Consider the following 20,831-nt stretch of genomic DNA (forward strand, 5'->3'; position numbering starts at 1 on the left):
ATTGCACAGCGGACTCTTCTTTTATTTGAGGGAGTGGGGGGGCGACATTCCCCTCGGCTAGCCCAGAAGCGAAGTTCCAGCTGCTCTAGGGAGCTCTCTTGACCTCCGTGCCCCCGCTCGCCCCTCGCGTGTTGGGACTTGTTCCGGCGCTCCAGCTTCGGAAGGCGCGCAGCCCTAGCGTCCTCCGGGAGGAATCCGTGTCCCTCTTGGATAGTGGCATTTAATGCCCGCAGCGTCGGGGGTGTCAGCGCGCAGGTCGGACGCAGCCCGGCGGGCCTCTCCACTCTGATGCTGGCTCTCGGATCGCAGGCCTCATCAATGCAATTTTCCGAGTGAGTCGGCCGCTCCCCTACCCACCACCCACCTCGTTGGCTCTCCTCCTCTTCCTCTGTCGGTCTCCTCCCTCCCTCCTGGGCCTGCTTGCAAATGGCTTCGTTCCCTGAGACCGACTTCCAGATCTGCCTGCTGTGCAAGGAGATGTGCGGCTCGCCCGCGCCGCTCTCCTCCAACTCGTCCGCCTCGTCGTCGTCCTCGCAGACGTCCACGTCGTCGGGGGGCGGCGGCGGGGGCCCCGGGGCGGTGACGCGCCGCCTACACGTCCTGCCCTGCCTGCATGCCTTCTGCCGCCCGTGCCTCGAGGCGCACCGACTGCCGGCCGCGGGCGGCGGCGCTCCGGGAGACTCGCTTAAGCTCCGTTGCCCAGTGTGCGACCAGAAGGTGGTGCTGGCCGAGGCGGCGGGCATGGACGCGCTGCCTTCGTCCGCCTTTCTGCTCAGCAACCTGCTCGACGCTGTGGTCGCCACGGCCGACGAGCCGCCGTCCAAGAACGGGCGGGCGGGCGCCCCGGCCGGCGCGGGTGGCCACAGCAATCACCGGCACCACGCGCACCACCACCCGCACCCGCGGGCCTCCACCTCGGCGCCGCCGCCGCTCCCGCAGGCCCCGCCGCCGCCCGCGCCCTCTCGCCCCGGGCCCGGCGGGCCGGCCGCCTCCCCGTCGGCGCTGCTGCTGCGTCGGCCACACGGCTGCAGCTCCTGCGACGAGGGCAACGCGGCCTCCTCGCGCTGCCTCGACTGCCAGGAGCACCTGTGCGACAACTGCGTCCGCGCGCACCAGCGCGTGCGCCTCACCAAGGACCACTACATCGAGCGCGGCCCGCCGGGGCCCGCCGCCGCCAGCGCGGCGCAGCAGCTCGGCCTCGGGCCGCCCTTCCCCGGCGCGCCCTTCTCCATCCTCTCGGTGTTCCCCGAGCGCCTGAGCTACTGCCAGCACCACGACGACGAGGTGAGTGTGCGGCGGCTCCCGGGGGCGGCGGGCGGGGTGGGGAGCGCGGCCTCTCCTTTGCGGGTTTGTTGCGTGTTCCTGGGGCTGCTTGGCACCAAGCAAAAGCCATCACTCCGGGGCATGTGTGGAAGGCCTGGCTTGTGTGTGTGCGTGCTGTGAAGTCGCGGGTGCCCCCACTTCCGTCCTCGAGCGTAGAGGCACACCCCCTGCCCTTTAATTCCGCGTTAAATTTTCCGTGGCAGCTGGACTACAGATGGTGTGTGGCAGTGTAGAGTCCCTGCCATCCTATCTGTCCCCCGTCCCCGACGGCTTCTCTAGGTTTTGGGGACCCCCCCTCTATTTTAAAGAACCGACAAAAGTGGGTGCTCCATTATTTTCAGCAAGACTCGCAACAGAGTATGCATGTCTGGAGTTGGCTCGCTTTGTCTCCCATGGTGCGGCGTTTGGGGGGGGTGGGTAGAGGCGGTGTGGGTGCGTGGCGGGTGCGCGGCGCGCTCTGGGGCGGCTTCCACGTGTGCGCGGGAGAGCGCCAGCTTTTCTCCGCTAAAGCTCTTATCAGCCGGGTGCGGTGATGGCCCCGGTCCTAGGTGTAGAGGGTTGAAATGAAGGCGTGTTGTGGCTCCCTTATATGCAGTCGCCCTTCAGTCTCCGAGGTCCACAACCGCATTCAGAGAAGCAGAATGGGGGACCGTACTCGTTGATCTCTTGCTCGCACTCGCCCCCTACCAGCTTGGAGCCATCGCGGGCTGCTCTCGCTCGCCCCGGGTTCCAAGCCTAAAGGAATCGGTTTCCCGGGTTGAGGTGTCCCCTCTGGATCAACCAGCGGCTGGACTGGGGAGCTGGACTTAGTTGTCCGCGTCTAGAATTTGCCTGCGCCTGGTGAAGAGGGCCGCACTGCAACCCTTGGGCTCGATTTTATTTCCCTCTAAAGTTGTAAAGTTAAAATTTTCACACCGTGTGACTTGTTTTTCTTCCACTCCCTGGATTCCCCTCTCTCCTCCCTCAGTGAGGAGGGGCCGGAGATTGGGGGTATCAGCTCTGCTGAGACAGTCCGTAATTGAGGGCTATGGTCTTGTTTTGGAGGAAGAGGCCACCGCAGAGGCGTTTTTAATATTTCTTTGAGCAGAAATGTCGCTGCCCGCGATGCAAGTGGAGACACGGGGCCCGAGCGTGCACCTCTAGCTGGTTATTCGTGGAGGAGGGCGGAGCTAGTGCTTCTATTGGGAAAAAGTTGAAATTCTCATTTACTTGTGGGCGTCTGCTTTTAAAAGTTTATTTCTTAGGTACGAAGCTAGGGGGCAGCTATACTTTTCATCAGCTTGCAAGCTTTCAATGGACTTATCTTGGGGAAAAAAAATTCCCCCACACTCACGGGTAAATGTTTCTAGTATGTTCTTTCATCACTTTGGAAGAAAGTGAATGATTGAGGCAAATACCGACCTGAATCCTAGGAATGGAAAGATGGAGTCAATTCACTTGAAAATTAGGGTCAGCTGGGGCGTGGGGGAAGTGGGGGGTGGTGACGGCGGGAAGAGGGCGCCTTGAATTCGACACTATTTCCCTTCAGGGAGGGGCGTTGATTGGAACCCTCCCCAACAGTTAAGCTGAAATGTCAGGTTTTATTTATATTCCCAGTTAAAAATCCACATACGTTTTATTTGGGCTAAAACAGTAGATGTTCAGTGTTGCCAGACTTGTAAAAGGTTTATACACTTTTTAAATTATTAAGCCATTCAAACAGTATGAGCGAGTGAGAAGTGAAGCTTCTTACCCAGGGAGGTACCTGGAGGCCCGGGCCCCCTCTACAGTGTGTGCAATGAGCTTTGACATTAAAATCGGGACAATCACTACCTTATTAAACTAAATCTCATTTGAAAACATGAGATCATGTTTTCTAGTCCCCCTCAAGTTTCTCATGTAAAGAAGGAAACTTGGGAATTTAAGAATTCTTGTCATATCTGGATCTGGAATGCTAGAAAATTGGAATTTCTGGGAAGCAAACTAGTGCTCTGAAATGAAGGGTTAAATTGTTAGAGAAAACACCAGGCTTTTACTGGGGACCTGCCCCCAGCCTGAATTAGACTTTTCCTTGGAAAGAAGTGACGGTTTCACAGTTGTGGAATATTGTTCCTTTTAAAAAGCCCTGCCTGGGAAAGGAGCATGTTGACACTTCAGGGGGTGACTGCCCTTTGTGACACAGATTGCCCAAATCTTTATATTTCACTGTATACACAGTTTCCTTCGATTTTTAAAATAATGTCGCTTTACTGAATTGTCATCTGCAACAGGCTCCGATAAATAATTAAGGGCCTCCTTGTCTTATGGTGACTGAGGCCACCTGACCTTGAGGAGGAGTCTGGAGAGTGGGGGGCCTCCACTAGAGAGTGTGGGTGGCCACTGGCAGGGTCTCCCCCCCAGATTACTTTCCTTAAACACCCACACTTGTCTGGGGTTTCCAGATTGGCAAGGTTTTGAGCACTTGGTTTAAAACAGAATTTATAATTTGTTCAAGAATTTTATTTTCGGAATAAAGAGACAGGAAAGCACCCTCTGGACTTAGGCTGGGGCTGTGCTGTGGGTGGGTGGGAGGGGTTGTTGAACCTGGGGCCTCTAGGAAAAACACTACATGAAAACAGGGATGAGACAAGAACTGATTGCACCTACCATCAGGCTTGTCATTTTTTTTTTTTGTTACTATTATTTTAAAAGTGGGCTTTCCCCTTATTTATGCCCAAATGGTCAGTCCGCAAAGCCTGCAGGCCCTGCGACCATCTAGACTGGATGTTGGGGGCTGGGGAGTGGCTGGCTTCATGGCTGGAGGTCCTGGGAGGTCCTGGGAGCAATAGTGGACACACAATTGCTGGGGGCCTGTTTTTCGTCTCAGCTCTGATCAGCAACCTCAGCAGGACCCGTGTCCATCGTGGTCTGCTCCTCACCCCAGAGCACTCACTGCCTCCTTACTTGAGCTGAGGGTCACAGATGGGCGTCTGCATACAGAGTAATTCTTTAGAGTTGGTGATTGGAGCTCAGCTCTCCCAGAACTCTTTCGAATGTGGTTGCTCTTGTAGTATTACTGGCACTTGGGATGTGGTGAGGAGAACCCTTTGCTGCTGTGGAAAGACAAGGCATCTAGGATGGATGTTAAAAGAACTGGGATTTTGAATTCTGCAAATGGTGTTGAGTGGCATTTGGACATATTCCTGTGTTTCAGGAGAAAGATGTCACTAGCAACAGGGAGTCACTAGGTGGGATGACAGTTGGCTGGCTATCTTGAACAAGAAAAAAACTAACTCTGTTGCACTCAAAGATTCCCAGATTCTTAGCTAGGCAGACCCGGCAGGAGGCTTTTTCTGTGTCTTTGTTTTTCGGTTTAGTATTTATTTATTTAAATTTTCCCCCCCTTGCCTCCAGGGTTATTGTTGGTTCTGTGCCTGCACTACAGTCCACTGCTCCTGGAGGCTATTTTTTCCCCTTTTTGTTGCCCTTGTTTATTTCTTTGTTGTTATTATTGCTGTCCTTGTTGGAGAGGATAGAGACAAATGGAGAGGAGGGGAAGACAAGGGGAGAGAAAGATAGACACCTGCAGACCTGCTTCACTGCTTATGAAGGACCTAGGGGCTCCAACAGGGATCCTTACCTTCTGGCCTCCCTTTTTTCTTTCTTTTTCTTTTTTTTTTAATTTTATGAAACATGGGGCACAGGTGCTGAAATTATAATCAGTCCCTGTGTTGGATACTGTGACCTTGAAGATTGAATCATCCTAGGTTTGGAGATCTTTCTCTAGGAAAAAAAAATGCTCTCAAATTCTTGGAGGGGAAGGTGGTTTGCAATTCTAAAATAATAGTGGTGGAATAAATCCATACATCTTACATTTTGTGCAAGTAAGTTTCATATCCGTATATGGCACCAAAATAGTTGACATTTCCTGATTTTTTTTTTTTAAGCTTTTTCAGGCAGGCATAATTAACCCCACTGTTGGCATATACTAAACTTTTCTGGTAAGGATAAGAGCAACAACAAAAAATAGAGATTGTTGGGGACCTGGCGGTAGCACAGCAAATTAAGTGCCACATAGTGCAAAGAGTAAGGACAGACTCGGATTCTGGTTTGAGACCGGGCTCCCCACCTGAGCTTCAAGAGTGGTGAAGCAGGTCTGCAGGTAGGTGTCTCTTTTCCTCTGTCTTCCCCTCCTTTCTCAATTTCTCCTTGTCCTATCCAATAATAACAATAACAGCAGCAACAGCAATGGAAAAAAAGATGACTTCCAGGAGCAATGGATTCATGCATAGTACAGGCACCAAGCACCAGTAATAACCCTGGAGGCAAAAAAAAAAAAAAAAAGAATAGAGATTGTCATATCTAGTCTAATCTCCATCCAGCATAAATGGCTATATGTCTGCTCGATGCATACTTGTACCCAGAAACCAGCTTACTGTGTGTGCCTTGGGAATAATTGGTTGCTTCTGTTGAATTCAGTTCTGATGTTTGGAGACTGAAGTCTGTGATCAGTTAAGGAAACACTTGATGGAAATAAAGGAGAGAAATGTTCATTCTTGATCATTTTAATTCCTTAGCCTTTGAATCTAATATTTGTGGGCATTAAAAAAAAAAGGTGTGTGGTCTAAGAGGTGGTGCAGTGATAAAGCTTTGGACTCTCCAGCATGAGGTCCCGAGTTCCGTCCTCGGCAGCACATGTGCCAGAGTGATGTCTGGTTCTTTCTCTCTCCTTCTGTCTTTCTCATAAATAAATAAATCTTTTTTTTTAAAAAGGTCACATTTGAGCTGAAGAGTGTGCCTGACCTCCCACCTGTTGGAGTGCTCAGGGGATGGATTTTATCCACATGGATCTGGGGAAGAGGCCTTGGCTACATTGTCAGCCATGGAGCTTGAATATCTGAGGCAGTACCAAGGGGGGGGGGCTTTTGTGGCTTTCTCTCTAAAAGTAATAAACCACACAGTCTTTAGGGTTGCGTAGATTTGTTAGTCTGTATAGAATTGTCATTTTTAATATTAGGAGTATGTTGGGAAATAGTGATATGTTAGGGGAGAAAACAGCCTCTTCCAGACTATAGTTCCTCTTTTGGTATTACTGTACATTTTGTATAATTCAGACATGCTCAGATTAAATAGTTGTGCATGGAGTAAAGACTTTAAAAGAGAAGGTCGGGTAAAACTTTCTTTTCCCACCCTTTCCCATTTTAGGACCTTTTATAAGCACTATTTTTTAGTCCTTTGCCTATTCCAGTATGCCAAAACAACATTGTAATGTATAAGTTACTAAATACTTTTTTAAATAGAAGATACTCTCAGGAGTTAAGACTTTTTCATGCTTCAGTGTTAAAAGTTTGCAAGTAATGGTCCGGGAGGTGGCACAGTGGCTAAGGAACTAGACTCTCAAGCATGAGGTCCTGTGTTCCATCCCTGGCAGCACATGTACCAGAGTGATGGCTGGTTCTTTCTCTTCTCCTATCTTTCTCATAAATAAATAAGTAAATAAATTCTTAAAAAAAAAGTTTGCAAGTATAGAAAGAGTAATTATGGGCAGAGGTAGATAGCATAATGGGTATGGAAAAAAACTCATGCTTGAGGCTCCAGAAGTCACAGGTTCAATCCTCCCCCACCACTGTAAGCCAGAGCTGAGCAGTGCTCTGGTTTAAAAAAAAAGTGTTATCCGGGAGGTGGCGCAGTAGATAAAGCATGGGACTCTCAAGCATGAGGTCCTGAGTTCAATCCCTGGCAGCACATGTACCAGAGTGACGTCTGGTTCTTTCTCTCCTCCTATCTTTCTCATTAATAAATAAATAAATAATATCTTTTTTAAAAAAGGGGGGGGGAGAGAGAGAAATTAGCTTTTTTTGGTGGGGGAGTAGTCATAGATGAGGCAAAAATACTTTTGTTGTTGAGCAGTTTGTCAGAATACTAAAAAAATTAACATTCATTGAAGAGAAATACCTTTTGGTAATTTTGTAGCTCTAAAATTTTACCAAGCTCTCTGAATTTTATTTCTTCTGCTAACTTCATGGTTTGCTAAATCTTGCCATTTCTCCATCCAGCCCCTCAACAAGGCAAGGTTTATTTTAGATGTATTCGTTCACTTTGAATAAAGGACCATTTTGGTGTCATTCTTCATGACACTTAAGCAAAAGGTTGGGAAGAATTGTACCATGCTTCAAAGTAGTATTCCCCCCTCCCCCATATAGAACCAACAAAGAGAGGACTGAGTCACTACTTTTTTTTTTTTTCCTTCCTCCCCCTTGTCATCTGTTATTTTAGAAGTGAGGGATACTGATAAAAAATTACAGTTGCCTAAAAGGCAGCAAGATGCCACCCATTGCAGCCCACTGTTTCTGTCGCTCTTTTTGACCTTTCAAGCATTGTGACTTGCAAGAGGAAGCCTGATCCATCTTTCCTCCTCAGTTGATGTGACCTGGTGCTTGTTCAGTACTAAATTACTCTTCTCTTTGAGGTTTTGTCTCTGCCCACTGAGTTGACTGAAACCAGATTGACTGTTTTGATTGACAAGAATTTGACTTGTTAACAGAAAAATTGGGAGGGAAGGAGTGGGGGTGGGTTGCCTGCTCACAATTTACATCTGAAACTATTCTAGTATAATCCTCTTTAGATGCCACCTCCTGCTTCCCTCAAGTTTTAGATAACTGCTTTGCTTACAGTTAGGATGGAATGACATAGTCCCAAAGTCTGGGTTTCAACCCACTCAAAGTCAGCTGAGTTTTTGGAAATCATATGTAAGGCAGTGCTGGAGACAAAAACTCTGGTCCCCATGCTTCCAAATTCTGGTCAGCACGCTGATATGTAATCTCTTGGGTCTTCCGGAAATCCCTGTTCAATCCAAGGCAGCAGACCAATGCTTTGTTCTCCTCAATGACAGTTCTTTATTGTTCTTTGAACAAGCTGGTCTTTAAATGAGCACCAGTTCCAATAGAGTTAAATTTTTTTTTTAAGATTTTAAAAAATATTTTATGTACTTATTAATGAGAGGAGGAGAGAGAGAAAGAAACAGATCATTACTCTGGTACATGTCTTGCCAGGGATTGAACTTGGGTCCAATGCTTTATCCACTGCCCTACCTCCTGGGTCACAAAGTTTTGTTTCTTTTTAAATATTTATTCCCTTTTGTTGCCCTTGTTGTTTTACTGTTGTAGTTATTATTATTGTCATCATTGTTAGGACAGAGAGGAATGGAGAGAGGAGGGGAAGACAGAGGGGGAGAGAAAGATAGACATCTGCAGACCTGCTTCACTTGTGAAGCGACTCCCCTACAGGTGGGGAACTGGGCTTGAACTGGGATCCTTACACTGGTCCTTGCGCTTTACGCCACATCTGCTTAACCTGCTGCGCTACAGCCTGACTCCCCCACAATTAAAAAAAAATTTTTTTCCCCCCATAAAGACTTAATCACTGGCATATTTAATGCTGGGAGTCACTCTGGGACTTCATGCATGCAGGTGTGTGCCACCTCTCAAGCTGCAAGATTTATTTATTTATTATTATTATTATTATTGCCTCCAGGGTTATTGCTGGCGCTTGGAGGAATCCACTGCTCTTGGAGGCTATTTTCCCCCTTTTGTTGCCCCCCTTTTTTATTGTTGTTGTGGTTATTGTTGTTATTGATATTGTTGGATAGGAAAGCGAGAAATTGAGAGAGGAAGGGGGGAGAGAAAGACAGACACCTGCTTCACTGCTTGCGAAGTGCCCCCCCCCCCCCCCGTGTGGAACCAGGGGCTCAAACTGGGATCTTTATGCCAGTCCCTGCGCTTCTCACCATGTGTGCTTAACCCTCTGCGTTACCGCCCGACCCCCCTATTTACTATTAATTTTATTAATGAGAAAATGAGGGTGTTAAGAGTGTTAGGTGGAAAGTTGAGGAATGTTATTTACACATGTACAGACTGTTTTCCTGTTGACTTCAAAGTATTAATCCAAGAAAAGGGTATGGAGAACCAAGAGCAACATTGTCATGTGTTTCCAGGGATGCGGTTTGGAAAGTGCTATGCTTTAGCTCTGAGCTGCCCTACCCCCTGAGGCTTTCTTCAGTGAACCTGGATAATTCCAGTTAAATTACCAATAAGCACAGAAAATTGGGAACCAGTTGCAATTTGCTTTATACCCCCCATCCTTAGGTGTCTTGAGAAATGCATTGATTTCAGTAATATCTTAGTAATCTGAAGTAATGTAAATACTGGGAAAGGGAGAGGGAGGGAAAATATTTATTTTCCCTTTTTTGCCCTTGTTTTTTTAATTGTTGTTGTTGATGATGTTGTTGGATAGGACAGAGAGAAATGGAGAGGAGGGGGGGAAAGACAGGGGGAGAGAGACAACTGCAGACCTGCTTTTCACTGCCTGTGAAGTGACTCCCCTGCAGTTGGGAAGCCAGGGCTGGAACCAGGATCCTTTTATGCGGGTTCTTGTGTTTCCCGCCACATGCGCTTAACCTGCTGTGCTACCATGCGACCCACAGGAAAGTCTTTTTGCATAACCACTACTCAAAATGAATTCTTGCTTACAGGTCCAGTGCTTTAGCCACTGTGCCACCTCCAAGGCTTCCATACAGACTTTAAAACTATTAGAGCATTGATGCAGACCCCCTACCTCACTTCCTATTCTTCCTATCTGTTACCCCTCAAAATGGTACCCTTTGTATAATAAAACATCCACCCCTGCCCCCATGTCCTCTCACCCAAGCTCAGCAGCACATACCTTGGCATTTAAGGGCATGGTCTCTTAAACTAGCTCTGGTCTTTTGAGCTCAGTGGCCTTGAGTGCTAGTTCCAGGAAGATGCTGTCGGACAGTTAGTCCTCAGTGGTGACTCACTTTAGGTCTGCCCCTCCAGTAACCTCATTCACACTGTTTACTCCTTTGCCTTCTGAAACTTCTGAAAGAATGCTGCACCCTAGAAGTGTTAATTGCTGCTTTTTTGTTTTTGGTGGAGGAAGCATGCCTGCAGCAGGCCTGATTTCACTACTCCTGGGCTGCTTTTTTTTTTTTTTTTAAAGCATTTTTTTTTTCCTCCAGGGTTATTGCTGGGCTCGGTGCCTGCACCATGAATCCACCGCTCCTGGAGGCCATTTTTCCCCCTTATTTTGTTGCAGCCTCGTTGTGGTTATTATTGCTATTGTTGACGTTGCTTTGTTGTTGGATAGGACAGAGAGAAATGGAGAGAGATGGGGAAGACAGAGAGAGGGGGAGAGAAAGATAGACACCTGCAGACCTGCTTCACCGCCCGTGAAGCGACTCCCCTGCAGGTGGGGAGCCGGGGGCTCGAACCGGGATTCTTACGCCGGTCCCTGCGCTTTGTGCCACGTGCGCTTAACCCACTGCGCCACCGCCCGGCCCCCAAAGCAATTTTTTAAAAAAAATTATTTTGATTTATTTTCCCTTTTGTTGCCCTTTGTTTTTTATTGTTGTATTTATTATTGTTGCTGTTATTGATATCATTGTTGTTAGATAGGACAGAGAGAAGTGGAGAGAGGAGGGGAAGACAGAGAGGGGGAGAGAAAGACACCTGCAGACCTGCTTCACCACTTGTGAAGTTCTCCCCCTGCAGGTGGGGACCAGGGGCTTGAACCTGGATCCTTGTGCTTTGTAATATGAGCATTTAACCAGGTGTGCCACTGCCTGGCCTCTGTGGGCTGCTTTACTCCCATTCAGATATAGAGAGGAGACACCACAATGCCAGCCTCTTGGTAGCAGTGTTACAACAGGCAGTTCCAACCTGGATTGCATAGGTGGCAAGACACACCCCTCCCCCACCAACGTGAGCTTTCAGTCCCATCCTTAGAAATACTAGTTTTTTGTGGTGGCTTCCCATATCCTGCAGATAGAGGGGGCAAATTTGGAAATGAAAGGAACAGGAGTTTGGAAAATGTCTACAGTTTCTGGTCTCGAGGTAAAAGAGCATGTACATTTGCAGGATTGAAGATGGAAGCAATAGGGGTGGCTATGTTTTAGATATCTGTAGGTATAGTTTACATGAAGGTGCTACATGAAGGAGCTAGACAGAGTTTATGTGTGCATAGTTAATGTGTATTCTGAAAAACAATTGGCTTCAACATTTTGCTGTAAGTTTCAGCCAAATGGGTAAAATTCCTTTCTTATGAAATTAAACATGCTGCTTATCTTAATAAAAATATTTTTGGGGATCGGGCAGTGGCGCAGAGGGTTAAGCGCACAAGGCGCAAAGCGCAAGGACCGGCTTAAGTATCCCTGTTCGAGCCCCTGACTCCTCACTTTCAGGGGAGTCGCTTCACAAGCGGTGAAGCGGGTCTGCAGGTGTCTTTCTCTACTCCTCTGTCTTCCCCATCTCTCTCCATTTCTCTCTGTCCTATCCAACAACAACAGTAATAACCACAACAATGTTAAACAACAAGGGCAACAAAAGGGAAAATAAATAAAATAATATAAAGATACTAAAAATATTTTTTGTTGATGGCCAAAGGATATTTGATACCTCGAGTGATGGTTCTTGATTGCTGATAGGACTTGAATATGTTAAGTTTTCTCATCAAATAATGTCTTTTTGCTCCTAAGAATTGTGTTCCATGCTGAAGATGTTGTAAGGACAATTTGTGACTCATTCCCTCTTTGGGCCTTCTGGTTTGTCTATGAAGGAAGAAGACAGAATAAGGTGGTCTTCCCTGGGTAGTTTCTTTGTTATGTGATCACATTTAAATTATTAGATGAGATATGAACAACTATTCTGATGGAGAGGAACATTTGGGCTAGGAGATTTTATTTTTTACCAGAGAGCTGCTTAGCTTTGGCTTATGGTGGTGCTGGCTGTTGAATCTGGCTGGGACCTCAGAGCCTCAGGCATGAGAATCTGTTTGCATAACCATTATAATCATTATGTTATCTCCCCTGCCTGGTTTACTTTTTAATGGGGAAGAACCAGAGTACCACTCTGGCACTTGTGATGGCAAGAATGACTCAGGACCTCAGACTTGAGAGTCCAGATCTTCATCCATCCTTTTAAACATTTATTCATTTATTTTTTATCATTTTTTATGTGTTTTTTTTTAATCTTTATTTGTTGGATAGAGACAGCCAGAAATTGAGAGTGAAGGGGGGAGATAAGGAGGGCTAGAGACAGAGACACCTGCAACACTGCTTCACCGGTTGCAAAGCTTTCTCCCTGCAGGTTGGGACCGGGGGCTTGAATCTGTGTCCTTGAGCATTATAACATGTGCGGTCCCCATTTATTCGTTTTATTTTAGAGAGAGAGAAAGAGATAGCTGAAAGATACACCAGAGCCACATTGTGCTGTGCTGGCCAATCCAACCAGGACCTTCAACATGCAAGTCCTGTGCTCTACCTGCTGATACACCTCCTTATCCATATGAGGGAATTCATTATACCAACTTAATTGAATTTAAAAAAACCTACCTGGGCATAATTAAAAACCAAAGTGCTGGTTGGCTTTGGACCAACTGGAGCTTTGAGGGGATCTTAGTGAAAGAATTCCCCCACTCCATGAAAGGTTGGTAGTAAGGTTTAAGAGCCTCTACTTTATGGGAAAGAATTTGAGCTGGATGGAGCCCTGGGAATTAGTTGAAGGAGGCTCTTCACATATGCAGGTCCGTTGCTGTACCTGCTGAATCACCTCTTTACTTTAAACCCCTTTACTTTTTTTTTTCTGCCTCCAGGGTTATTTCTGGGGCTGCACTAGTGCCTGCACTATGAATCCACTGCTCCTGGAGGCCCAATTTTCCCCCATTGTTGCCCTTGTTGTTGCCCTTGTTGTTGCCCTTGTTGTTATTATTATTGTAAGATAGGACAGAAATCAGAGAAGACTGGAAGACAGAGAGGGAGTGAAAGACAGACACCTGCAGACCAGCTTCACCGCTTGTGAAGCAACCCCCCTGCAGGTGGGGAGCTGGGGGCTCAAACCAGGATCTTTAAGCAGGTCTTTGTGCTTTGCACCATGTATGCTTAACCCCCTGCACTGCCGCCTGACCTCCACCCCCTTTACTACTTAAGCTTAGTGGGGGAGAAAGCTGTTTTTCTTTTTTTCTTTTAATTTTCATTCCCCTTGTCCTTTCCCTGAGAAAGCTCTTCCACTAGAATTTATGGTGATAAATAGAAAACAATTGCTAGAGAACATATGAACTTGTCACAGCAGCTGCTAATTTTGCGGTTGGGTATTGGCAATAAATAATGCATGTGCCTTGATGCCTGTGAACTTATTTCCTATCTTTATCTGCAGGATTTTGGTTTTATGATGGTTACTTGCTAATTGAATTATGTTAATTATATACACAAATGTTACTTACATAAAATGTTAAAAAGGGCATTAAATTTGGTCAGTAATTTAAGCAGTTTAGTTTGGACACAAAACATTTTATAAAAAAGGGAAGTGTTTTTAGCATTCCTGTTAGACTTTTTCTCTCTGTTGTTGATCTAGGGTACACTGCAGAGCCTAGCTCACAAGTTGATTGCGCCCCTGGTCCCCAACTGTAGAGGAGGCAGCTTTAGCAGTGGTGAAGCAGCACTGCAGATAATCTATTTCCTAGTTTCCCTCTCTCCCTGTCTCTATCGAAAAACAAAAACAGAACAACAACAACAAAAAAAAGGTGGTGGTGGGGAATGACTACTAGGAGCAGTGGATTCTCATAAGCTTGGTGGCCATTAAAAAAAAATACTGGGTCTAGACAATCAGTACTCATTCTAACCCCATACACCATTATTTATTTATTTATTTATTTATTTTTGATTGGGGGAATTAATGGTTTACAGAGTGCTTAATAAAGCAGTAGATCATTTGCAAACACTTGACAAGTCACTTTTGTTTTAAAACTTGAGTTCTGTGTGGGGAGGTAGCATAATGGTTATGTAAAAAGTCTTGCTGGGGGGTTGCGTCTGTGGTGTGAAGAATTGAACCTGGGATTTTGGAGCCTCAAGCATGAGAATCTTTTAGGGGCAGGGAGAGAGAATGAAAGAGACCCTAGCAAGGAAATGCCCTTCATTATGGTCGGGGCTTGATTTCGACCTGTGTTGTGTTACCCACATGACAAAGCAACACACTATCCAAGTGAATTATTTTGCCGTCAGCAAAAGAGACTTTTCATGCTTGAAACTGGACATCCAGGTTGAATCTGTACCCCTCCCCCAATAAATAGGATGAGTTGCGCTTAGGTTGGTGTGGGGGAGTGAATAAGATTTTACAGCCTTCTGTCGCTTCTCTCTTCTGGCATCAAAGTCTTTTGCATAATCATTGCTATATAACCTCCCACTGCCATCATTTTGGATTGTGACTTTTTTTTTGCCTCCAGGGTTATTGCAGGGGCTCAGTGCTGACACCATGAGTCACTGCTCATGGAAGCCATTTTCCCATTTTGTTGCTCTTGCTGTTACTGTTATTGCCGTTGCTGTTATTGTTGGATAGGACACAGAAATCATGAACGGAGAAGACAGAGGAGGAGAGAGAGAGACTCCTGTTGTAGGATAGGACAGAGAAATCAGAGAGGACAGGAAGACAAGAGCAGACCAGCTTCACCAGACCTGCTTCATGGCTTGTGAAGTGACCCCCCCCCCCCCAGGTGGGGAGCCAGGGTTCGAACTGGGATCCTTGCACCGGTCATTGCACCTTACGCCATGCGTGCTTAACCCCCTGTGCTACTACCCAGCCCCCTGTATGTATGTATGTATGTATGTATGTATGTATTTATATGCATGCATGTCTTTGACTGTGTGGCCTTTATTTAAAAACAAACAAAAACATTTATGACAGAAAGACCACAGCTGGGATGAAGTCCTCTACCCTACCTACCCATGGAGTCACCTCCTGAGCTCTGTAACCTTAATCCTTGCCTGATTTCCTTCACCACCCTCAACTGAGACTTTCAACCCAGGAAGTGACTTAAGCTCTGGAATTTATAAACTGTTTACTGTAAACCATTAATTCCCCCCAATAAGAGAAAAACATGAAGAAAATTGAGACTTTAGGATTACCTTGTTTTTTTTTTTTCTTTTGCCTCCAGGGTTATCACTGGGGCTAGGTGCCTGCACTACTACAAATGCACTGCTTCTGGAGACTATTTTCACCCTTTTGTTGCCTTTATCGTTATTATTGTTATTGCTGCCATTGTTGTTCTCTATAGGACATAGAGAAATGGGGGGGGGGAGACAGAGAAGGGGAGAGAAAGACACCTGCAGACCTGCTTGTGAAGCGACTCCCCTGCAGGTGGGAATCAAGGGGCTTACACTGGTCCTTGACTTTATGCCATGTGCGCTTAACCTGCTGCGCTACTGCCTGCCCCCAGGATTACCTTGTATTTTAAAGGAGTAAATTGAACCAATTAACTATGATCTTAATTTGTTAATTAAGTAAATCTTTGGTTCATTTCTAAAGTTTCTCACTCACCCTTGATTTCTGGCTATCTCTAGCCAATAAATAAAGATAATTAAAAAAAAATTAAAAAATGGGGCTGGTGCACCTGGTTGAGTGTATGTATTACATTTGTAAAGTTTTAAAAAGTGGAGGCTGGGTAGTGGTATACCTGGTTAAGCACACATGTTGCAGTGCACAAGGACCGAGGTTCAAGCTCCCGGTCCCCACTTGCAAGGGGAAAACTTCACAAGGTGAAGCAGGACTGCAAGTGTCTATCTCTCCCTCATTACCTCCCCATTCCTCTTGATTTCTGGCTGTCTCTATCCAATATTAAAAATAAAGTCTTAAAAATTATTTTCCCTTTTGTTGCCCTTATTATTTATTGTTGTTGTAGTTATTGATGTCGTAGGTGTTGGATTAGGCCAGAGAAATGGAGAGAGAAGAGGGGGAGAGAAAGATAGACACCTGCAGACCTGCTTCACTGCCTGTGAAGCAACTCCCCTGCAGGTGGGGAGCCAGGGGCCTGGAACCAGGATCCTTACACGGGCCCTTGTGCTTCGCGCCATGTGAGCTTAACCCAAAAATAAAAGTCTTAAGAATTGTACACAGAGGGCTGGGTGGTCTATGAACAACTATATGCCACCAAGCTAGAGAACCTGGAAGAAATGAATGACTTCCTAGATACCTACCAACTTCCAAAACTAAGTAAAGAGGAAGTGGATAACATGAACAGGCCCATCACAGCTAATGAAATTGAAACAGTTATCAAAAATCTTCCCAAAAATAAAAGTCCTGGACCAGATGGTTTTACAAATGAATTCTACAAAACTTTCAAAGAAGAACTAATACCTCTACTTTTAAAAGTCTTCCAGAAGATTGAAGACACTGGAATACTCCCTGCCAGCTTCTATGAAGCCAACATCACCCTGATACCAAAAGCAGACAGGGACACAACCAAAAAAGAAAACTACAGACCAATATCTCTGATGAACATAGATGCGAAAATATTGAACAAAATTCTAGCCAACCGGATACAGCAGTATATCAAAAAGATTGTTCATCATGACCAAGAGGGCTGGCTGGGTGGTGGCGCACCTGGTTAAGTGCACTTGTTACAATGCACAAGGATCCGGGTTTGAGCTCCTGGTCCCCACCTACAGGGGGAAAGTTTCTCCTCAATTTTTTAAAAAAATATTTATTTTCCCTTTTGTTGCCTTTGTTATTTATTTATTTATTCCCTTTTGTTGCCCTTGTTTTATTGTTGTAGTTATTATTGATGTCGTTGTTGTTGGATAGGACAGAGAGAAATGGAGAGAGGAGGGGAAGGCAGAGAGGGGGAGAGAAAGACAGACACCTGCAGACCTGCTTCACCGCCTGTGAAGGGACCTGCCTGCCTGCAGGTGGGGAGCCGGGGGCTCGAACAGGGATCCTTATGCCGGTCCTTGAGCTTAACTCGCTGCGCTACAGCCCGACTCCCGCCCTTTTTTTTTTATAATTATTTTTTGTTTCCCCCCTTTTTATTGTTGTAGTTATTATTATTGTCGATGTTGGATAGGACAGAGAGAAATGGAGAAAGGGGAAGACAGAGAGGGAGAGAAAGACACCTGCAGACCTGCTTTACTGCTTGTGAAGCGACTCCCAGTGGTTCCAACCAGGATCCTCATGCTAGTCCTTGTGCTTTGCGCCACGTGTGCTTAACCCGCTGCACTACCGCCCTGCTCCCATGAAGACATGGGTTAACCATCATCTCTACAACTATCTGTCTACATTTGTACATAATTGCTCCCCCACCTTTTCCAGGTCCAGTCCTTTCTTCCTCTCCAAGCCACACATAACCCTATTACTAGGTCTAAATATCCCTCCCTTTTCTCTGCCTCTGCCCCGTCCCCTCCCCCCACCCTCCATAGAGCTGGAATTCAGAGCCCTCTCTCTAATCCTCTTCCTCCTATCACTTCTCCCCAACTGGGAATATGGATCCAATATAAGTAAATTTTTAGGAGGGAAAGGGACAGGATGAAGGGACTTAGGTGTTTCTCCTAGACACTGACCAAGGGAGATGAGAAGCTGTGTTTGTATGTTAAAGACTATACTGTAAACCATCAACCTCCTCCTCATAAAATGAAGTAGAATTTAAAGCCTTCACTACTATTTCCAAAGTGTATGGCATGGGGTATCCTTCACTTTCCCCCAAAACTCTTAGAAGCATTCATAGGCAGTTACTTAAATCTAAAAGCAAATGTGCTGCAAATAAAAAAGAAAGAAAAGAAGTCCAAACTGAAAGACTTTCTGAGAACTATGTAGTGGTTATCTTGGGTGGGCTGTGGAATCATTTTTCTGTCATTTTGTAATATTGGAAACCACTGTTAAGTCACATTTATTAAGTAAATAAGACCCTCCCCCCCATGCAGCCGGTTTCCTGTATTGACCTGGTGAGTAATGGATTTTAGCTATTCTCTGTTACTTGGGTTTTTCTCTACTTTGCCAGTGATGTTCTTGGCCCTGTGTCCCAGTTATTTCTAGAGGGAAGGGCCCCTGCCCCCAATTGCTGGATGCATTTGAAATGTAATTTGCTCCTGGGAGATTGCCTCCTGCCAGCCGCATTTCCTCCCGCCCTACCCAACCCCGGTGCCATCAATCTAATGGGAAAATGGTATGGCCTGTGGTACTTTGCATTTCCGCAGGGGTTGTGAGGTGTCTTTTCATATGTTTATAGGCCACTTGAATTGTCTAGGTTCCTGGTCCTATTTAATCAATTTTAGGTTTTTTGGGGTAAATAGTAAATAATTAGCAAAGGCTTTCTGAGCCTTAGGCTTGCCTCTATTACTTTGATTCAGTAGATATTTTAAATTTTAATGTGGCCAACAATACCTGCTTTTTCTACATTTTATAGCGTTTAACCCCACTTTAGAATATTCTCTTGATGTGTCCTGCGACAACATGGGATCTAATGTTACTGCCAGCGAATGACGAGTCTAATGATGTCCTGTTACTGAATGGTCTTATTTCCTCTTTTTCTCTGGATTTCACATTTTTTGGAAACTGTTCTGAATATAGCTGTTGTCAGGGGAGGACATGTAGGGTGGCATATTAAGCCCTTTACAAACCTGTGAATGTCAGCTGGGCTGCAGATTAACCCCTGTTGGTGAGAATCCGTGTTTTACACACCATATACCGGTGATCTCTTAAAAACCTCTATGATGTTTGCTAACTATTGAAGAAAGAAATGTTTTGCACATGTTCATAGTGCAGTGTGCGTTGCTGGTGTGCTGGTATAGCATTACACACCAGTCAGCCTTTCACCATGTGCCAGTTTGTAGGGCAGCTATTTTTTTTTTTGTTGTTGTTGTCTTTTTGGACTTCACTGCTCCAGGCTCACTCAAACCTGGGTGGAGTACAAAGCGGAGCAGCTGTTTTGTCACCTCAGTTTTTATCTTTTTAGATTGAGACTGAAGTAGTTTCTGAAATACAGATGATGAACAACTTTAGAAAAAGTTGCCGGTTCCACTCCTGTGTGACTACTATCCTGGTCATTATTCCTCTGCCTATACAATATTATGTAATCTGTGATTATCATTGGTAAGATCATTCTGTATTGTGTTTGAAGTTGAAAATGGATTTGGGGACTGGAGAGGCAGCATAATAGTTATGAAAAAGCATTTCTTGCCTTAGGCTCTGAGGTCCCAGGTTCAGTCCTTAACATCACATAAAGCAGAACTCAACAGCGCTCTGGTTAAAAATAAAATGCACATCCTGGCCTGACCAGCAACACTAGCCCCCTTTGTTCGATATCTTTGTGGAAGGATAATTCCATTCACTTACCCTCCAAAGTATACCTTTTGGTTTCTTCTACTAACACCCACTACGGTAATAAAGGCAACTAACTATTTTTACCAACTTCAGAAGCCTTCCCTTGCTGGAGTTTTTTTGTTTTGCTTTTATTAGTATTCTAACATTCTCTGGCCATCAGTTTCAGGGGAGGCTATTTGGAAAGTCACCATAGGTCTTTGGTTGTGAGTGTGTTATATCTTGGTTTGTTGCTGATAAGTAAGAGTCCCTAAGATCTTAATTCAGAAGTTATTTTAGCCTGAGCCAAAGTCCAGATTCAAGCTCTTCCTCCCTTTATTCTCTTTTAAACATATCAGGGCCACAATGCAAATGACCTGGGCACATTGTTTTCCAGTGAGTGATGCCTGCTGGGAGGCAAATTCCTCAAGGATTGCTTGGAAAATGTGGAAGTGAATTCCTTTCAGTCAACACACTTCTCGCTGTGTATGTGCCATATGCCTCGCTCTCTCCGGGTGTTTGAGGACACAAAGACTAGAACACAGGCTGCCTTCTGGGGGGACCCCTTCCATCAGTGAATGAAAGTAGATATTGTGGCAGGGGGACCTAAGTGAGCGATACAAGTGTGAAGGTACTGGATTATTTTTGATTAGGTATCACATGTTTTTTGATTTTTTTTTTAATCAAGAGTTCAAAGGGGTATGTAACAGAGAGAAATGAGGTCATAATGACTTGTCAGCTTCCCTCTGGGGTCGGTATCGGGACACTGATGGTATCCTGCCCCCTGCCTTTTTAGTGAAAATCTCAGAGAAAAAGTCTATCTTGTAGACCTTTGATATTTGTTGATATTTGATAGCAAACATTTCTGAAAAAGTGTTTCTGGACTTGCTAGGCCAATTGGTGACTTATTCCTGAAAACCTTTTTTTTTTCCCAGGAAAATTTTGATTGAATGCCTTAGACTTTGTCTTAAAAGTGTATAGCCAGAGAGGAAACCTGACTTTTGGGTTGGAGCAGTACCTTACCATACTGGAGATGTTGTTCAGAGTTGCCATTCTCTAGGTGACAGGTAACCTGGAGGACCCAGAACTTTACAGTAGTCTCCCTGCTGGCAGTCAGGAAACAAGAGTTGGTTTCTCCCTTTGCTCCTCCTGTCTCACTGACTGCATGATTGCTCCTCCTGTCTCACTGACTGCATGAATTCTGTCCCCCAGTGAAAACTCAGCCTCTGACTGTAGGTTGCTGAGTGGCTGGGGTGGGGATGGGAGAGTAGCTTTTTTGTTTTTTTGGAGGAGAGAGAAGGAGTGTGATTAATGCTCTAGGAAGAAATTGTAGGTGCCTTTTGAGGAATTGGAAAGCACAGAGGGCTCCATTTTATAACTGCATTAGTGGATGTCTGACCAGTATGCAAATAGTAA

The 20,831-nt window shown here is 45.5% G+C and overlaps 1 protein-coding gene across 1 annotated transcript in view; it reads left to right on the forward strand.

The window, feature by feature from the left end:
• The first annotated feature begins 426 nt into the window (after nucleotides 1-426).
• The window catches only part of TRIM71 (tripartite motif containing 71), an 84,942-nt gene continuing 64,537 nt past the window's right edge, over nucleotides 427-20,831 (forward strand). Inside the window, exon 1 of the mRNA XM_060180541.1 lies at nucleotides 427-1,284. Coding sequence (XP_060036524.1) covers nucleotides 427-1,284 — 858 coding nt within the window. The remainder of the gene's footprint in view (nucleotides 1,285-20,831) is intronic.

Source organism: Erinaceus europaeus, chromosome 21 (assembly GCF_950295315.1).
Source record: "Erinaceus europaeus chromosome 21, mEriEur2.1, whole genome shotgun sequence".
NCBI lineage: Eukaryota > Metazoa > Chordata > Mammalia > Eulipotyphla > Erinaceidae > Erinaceus > Erinaceus europaeus.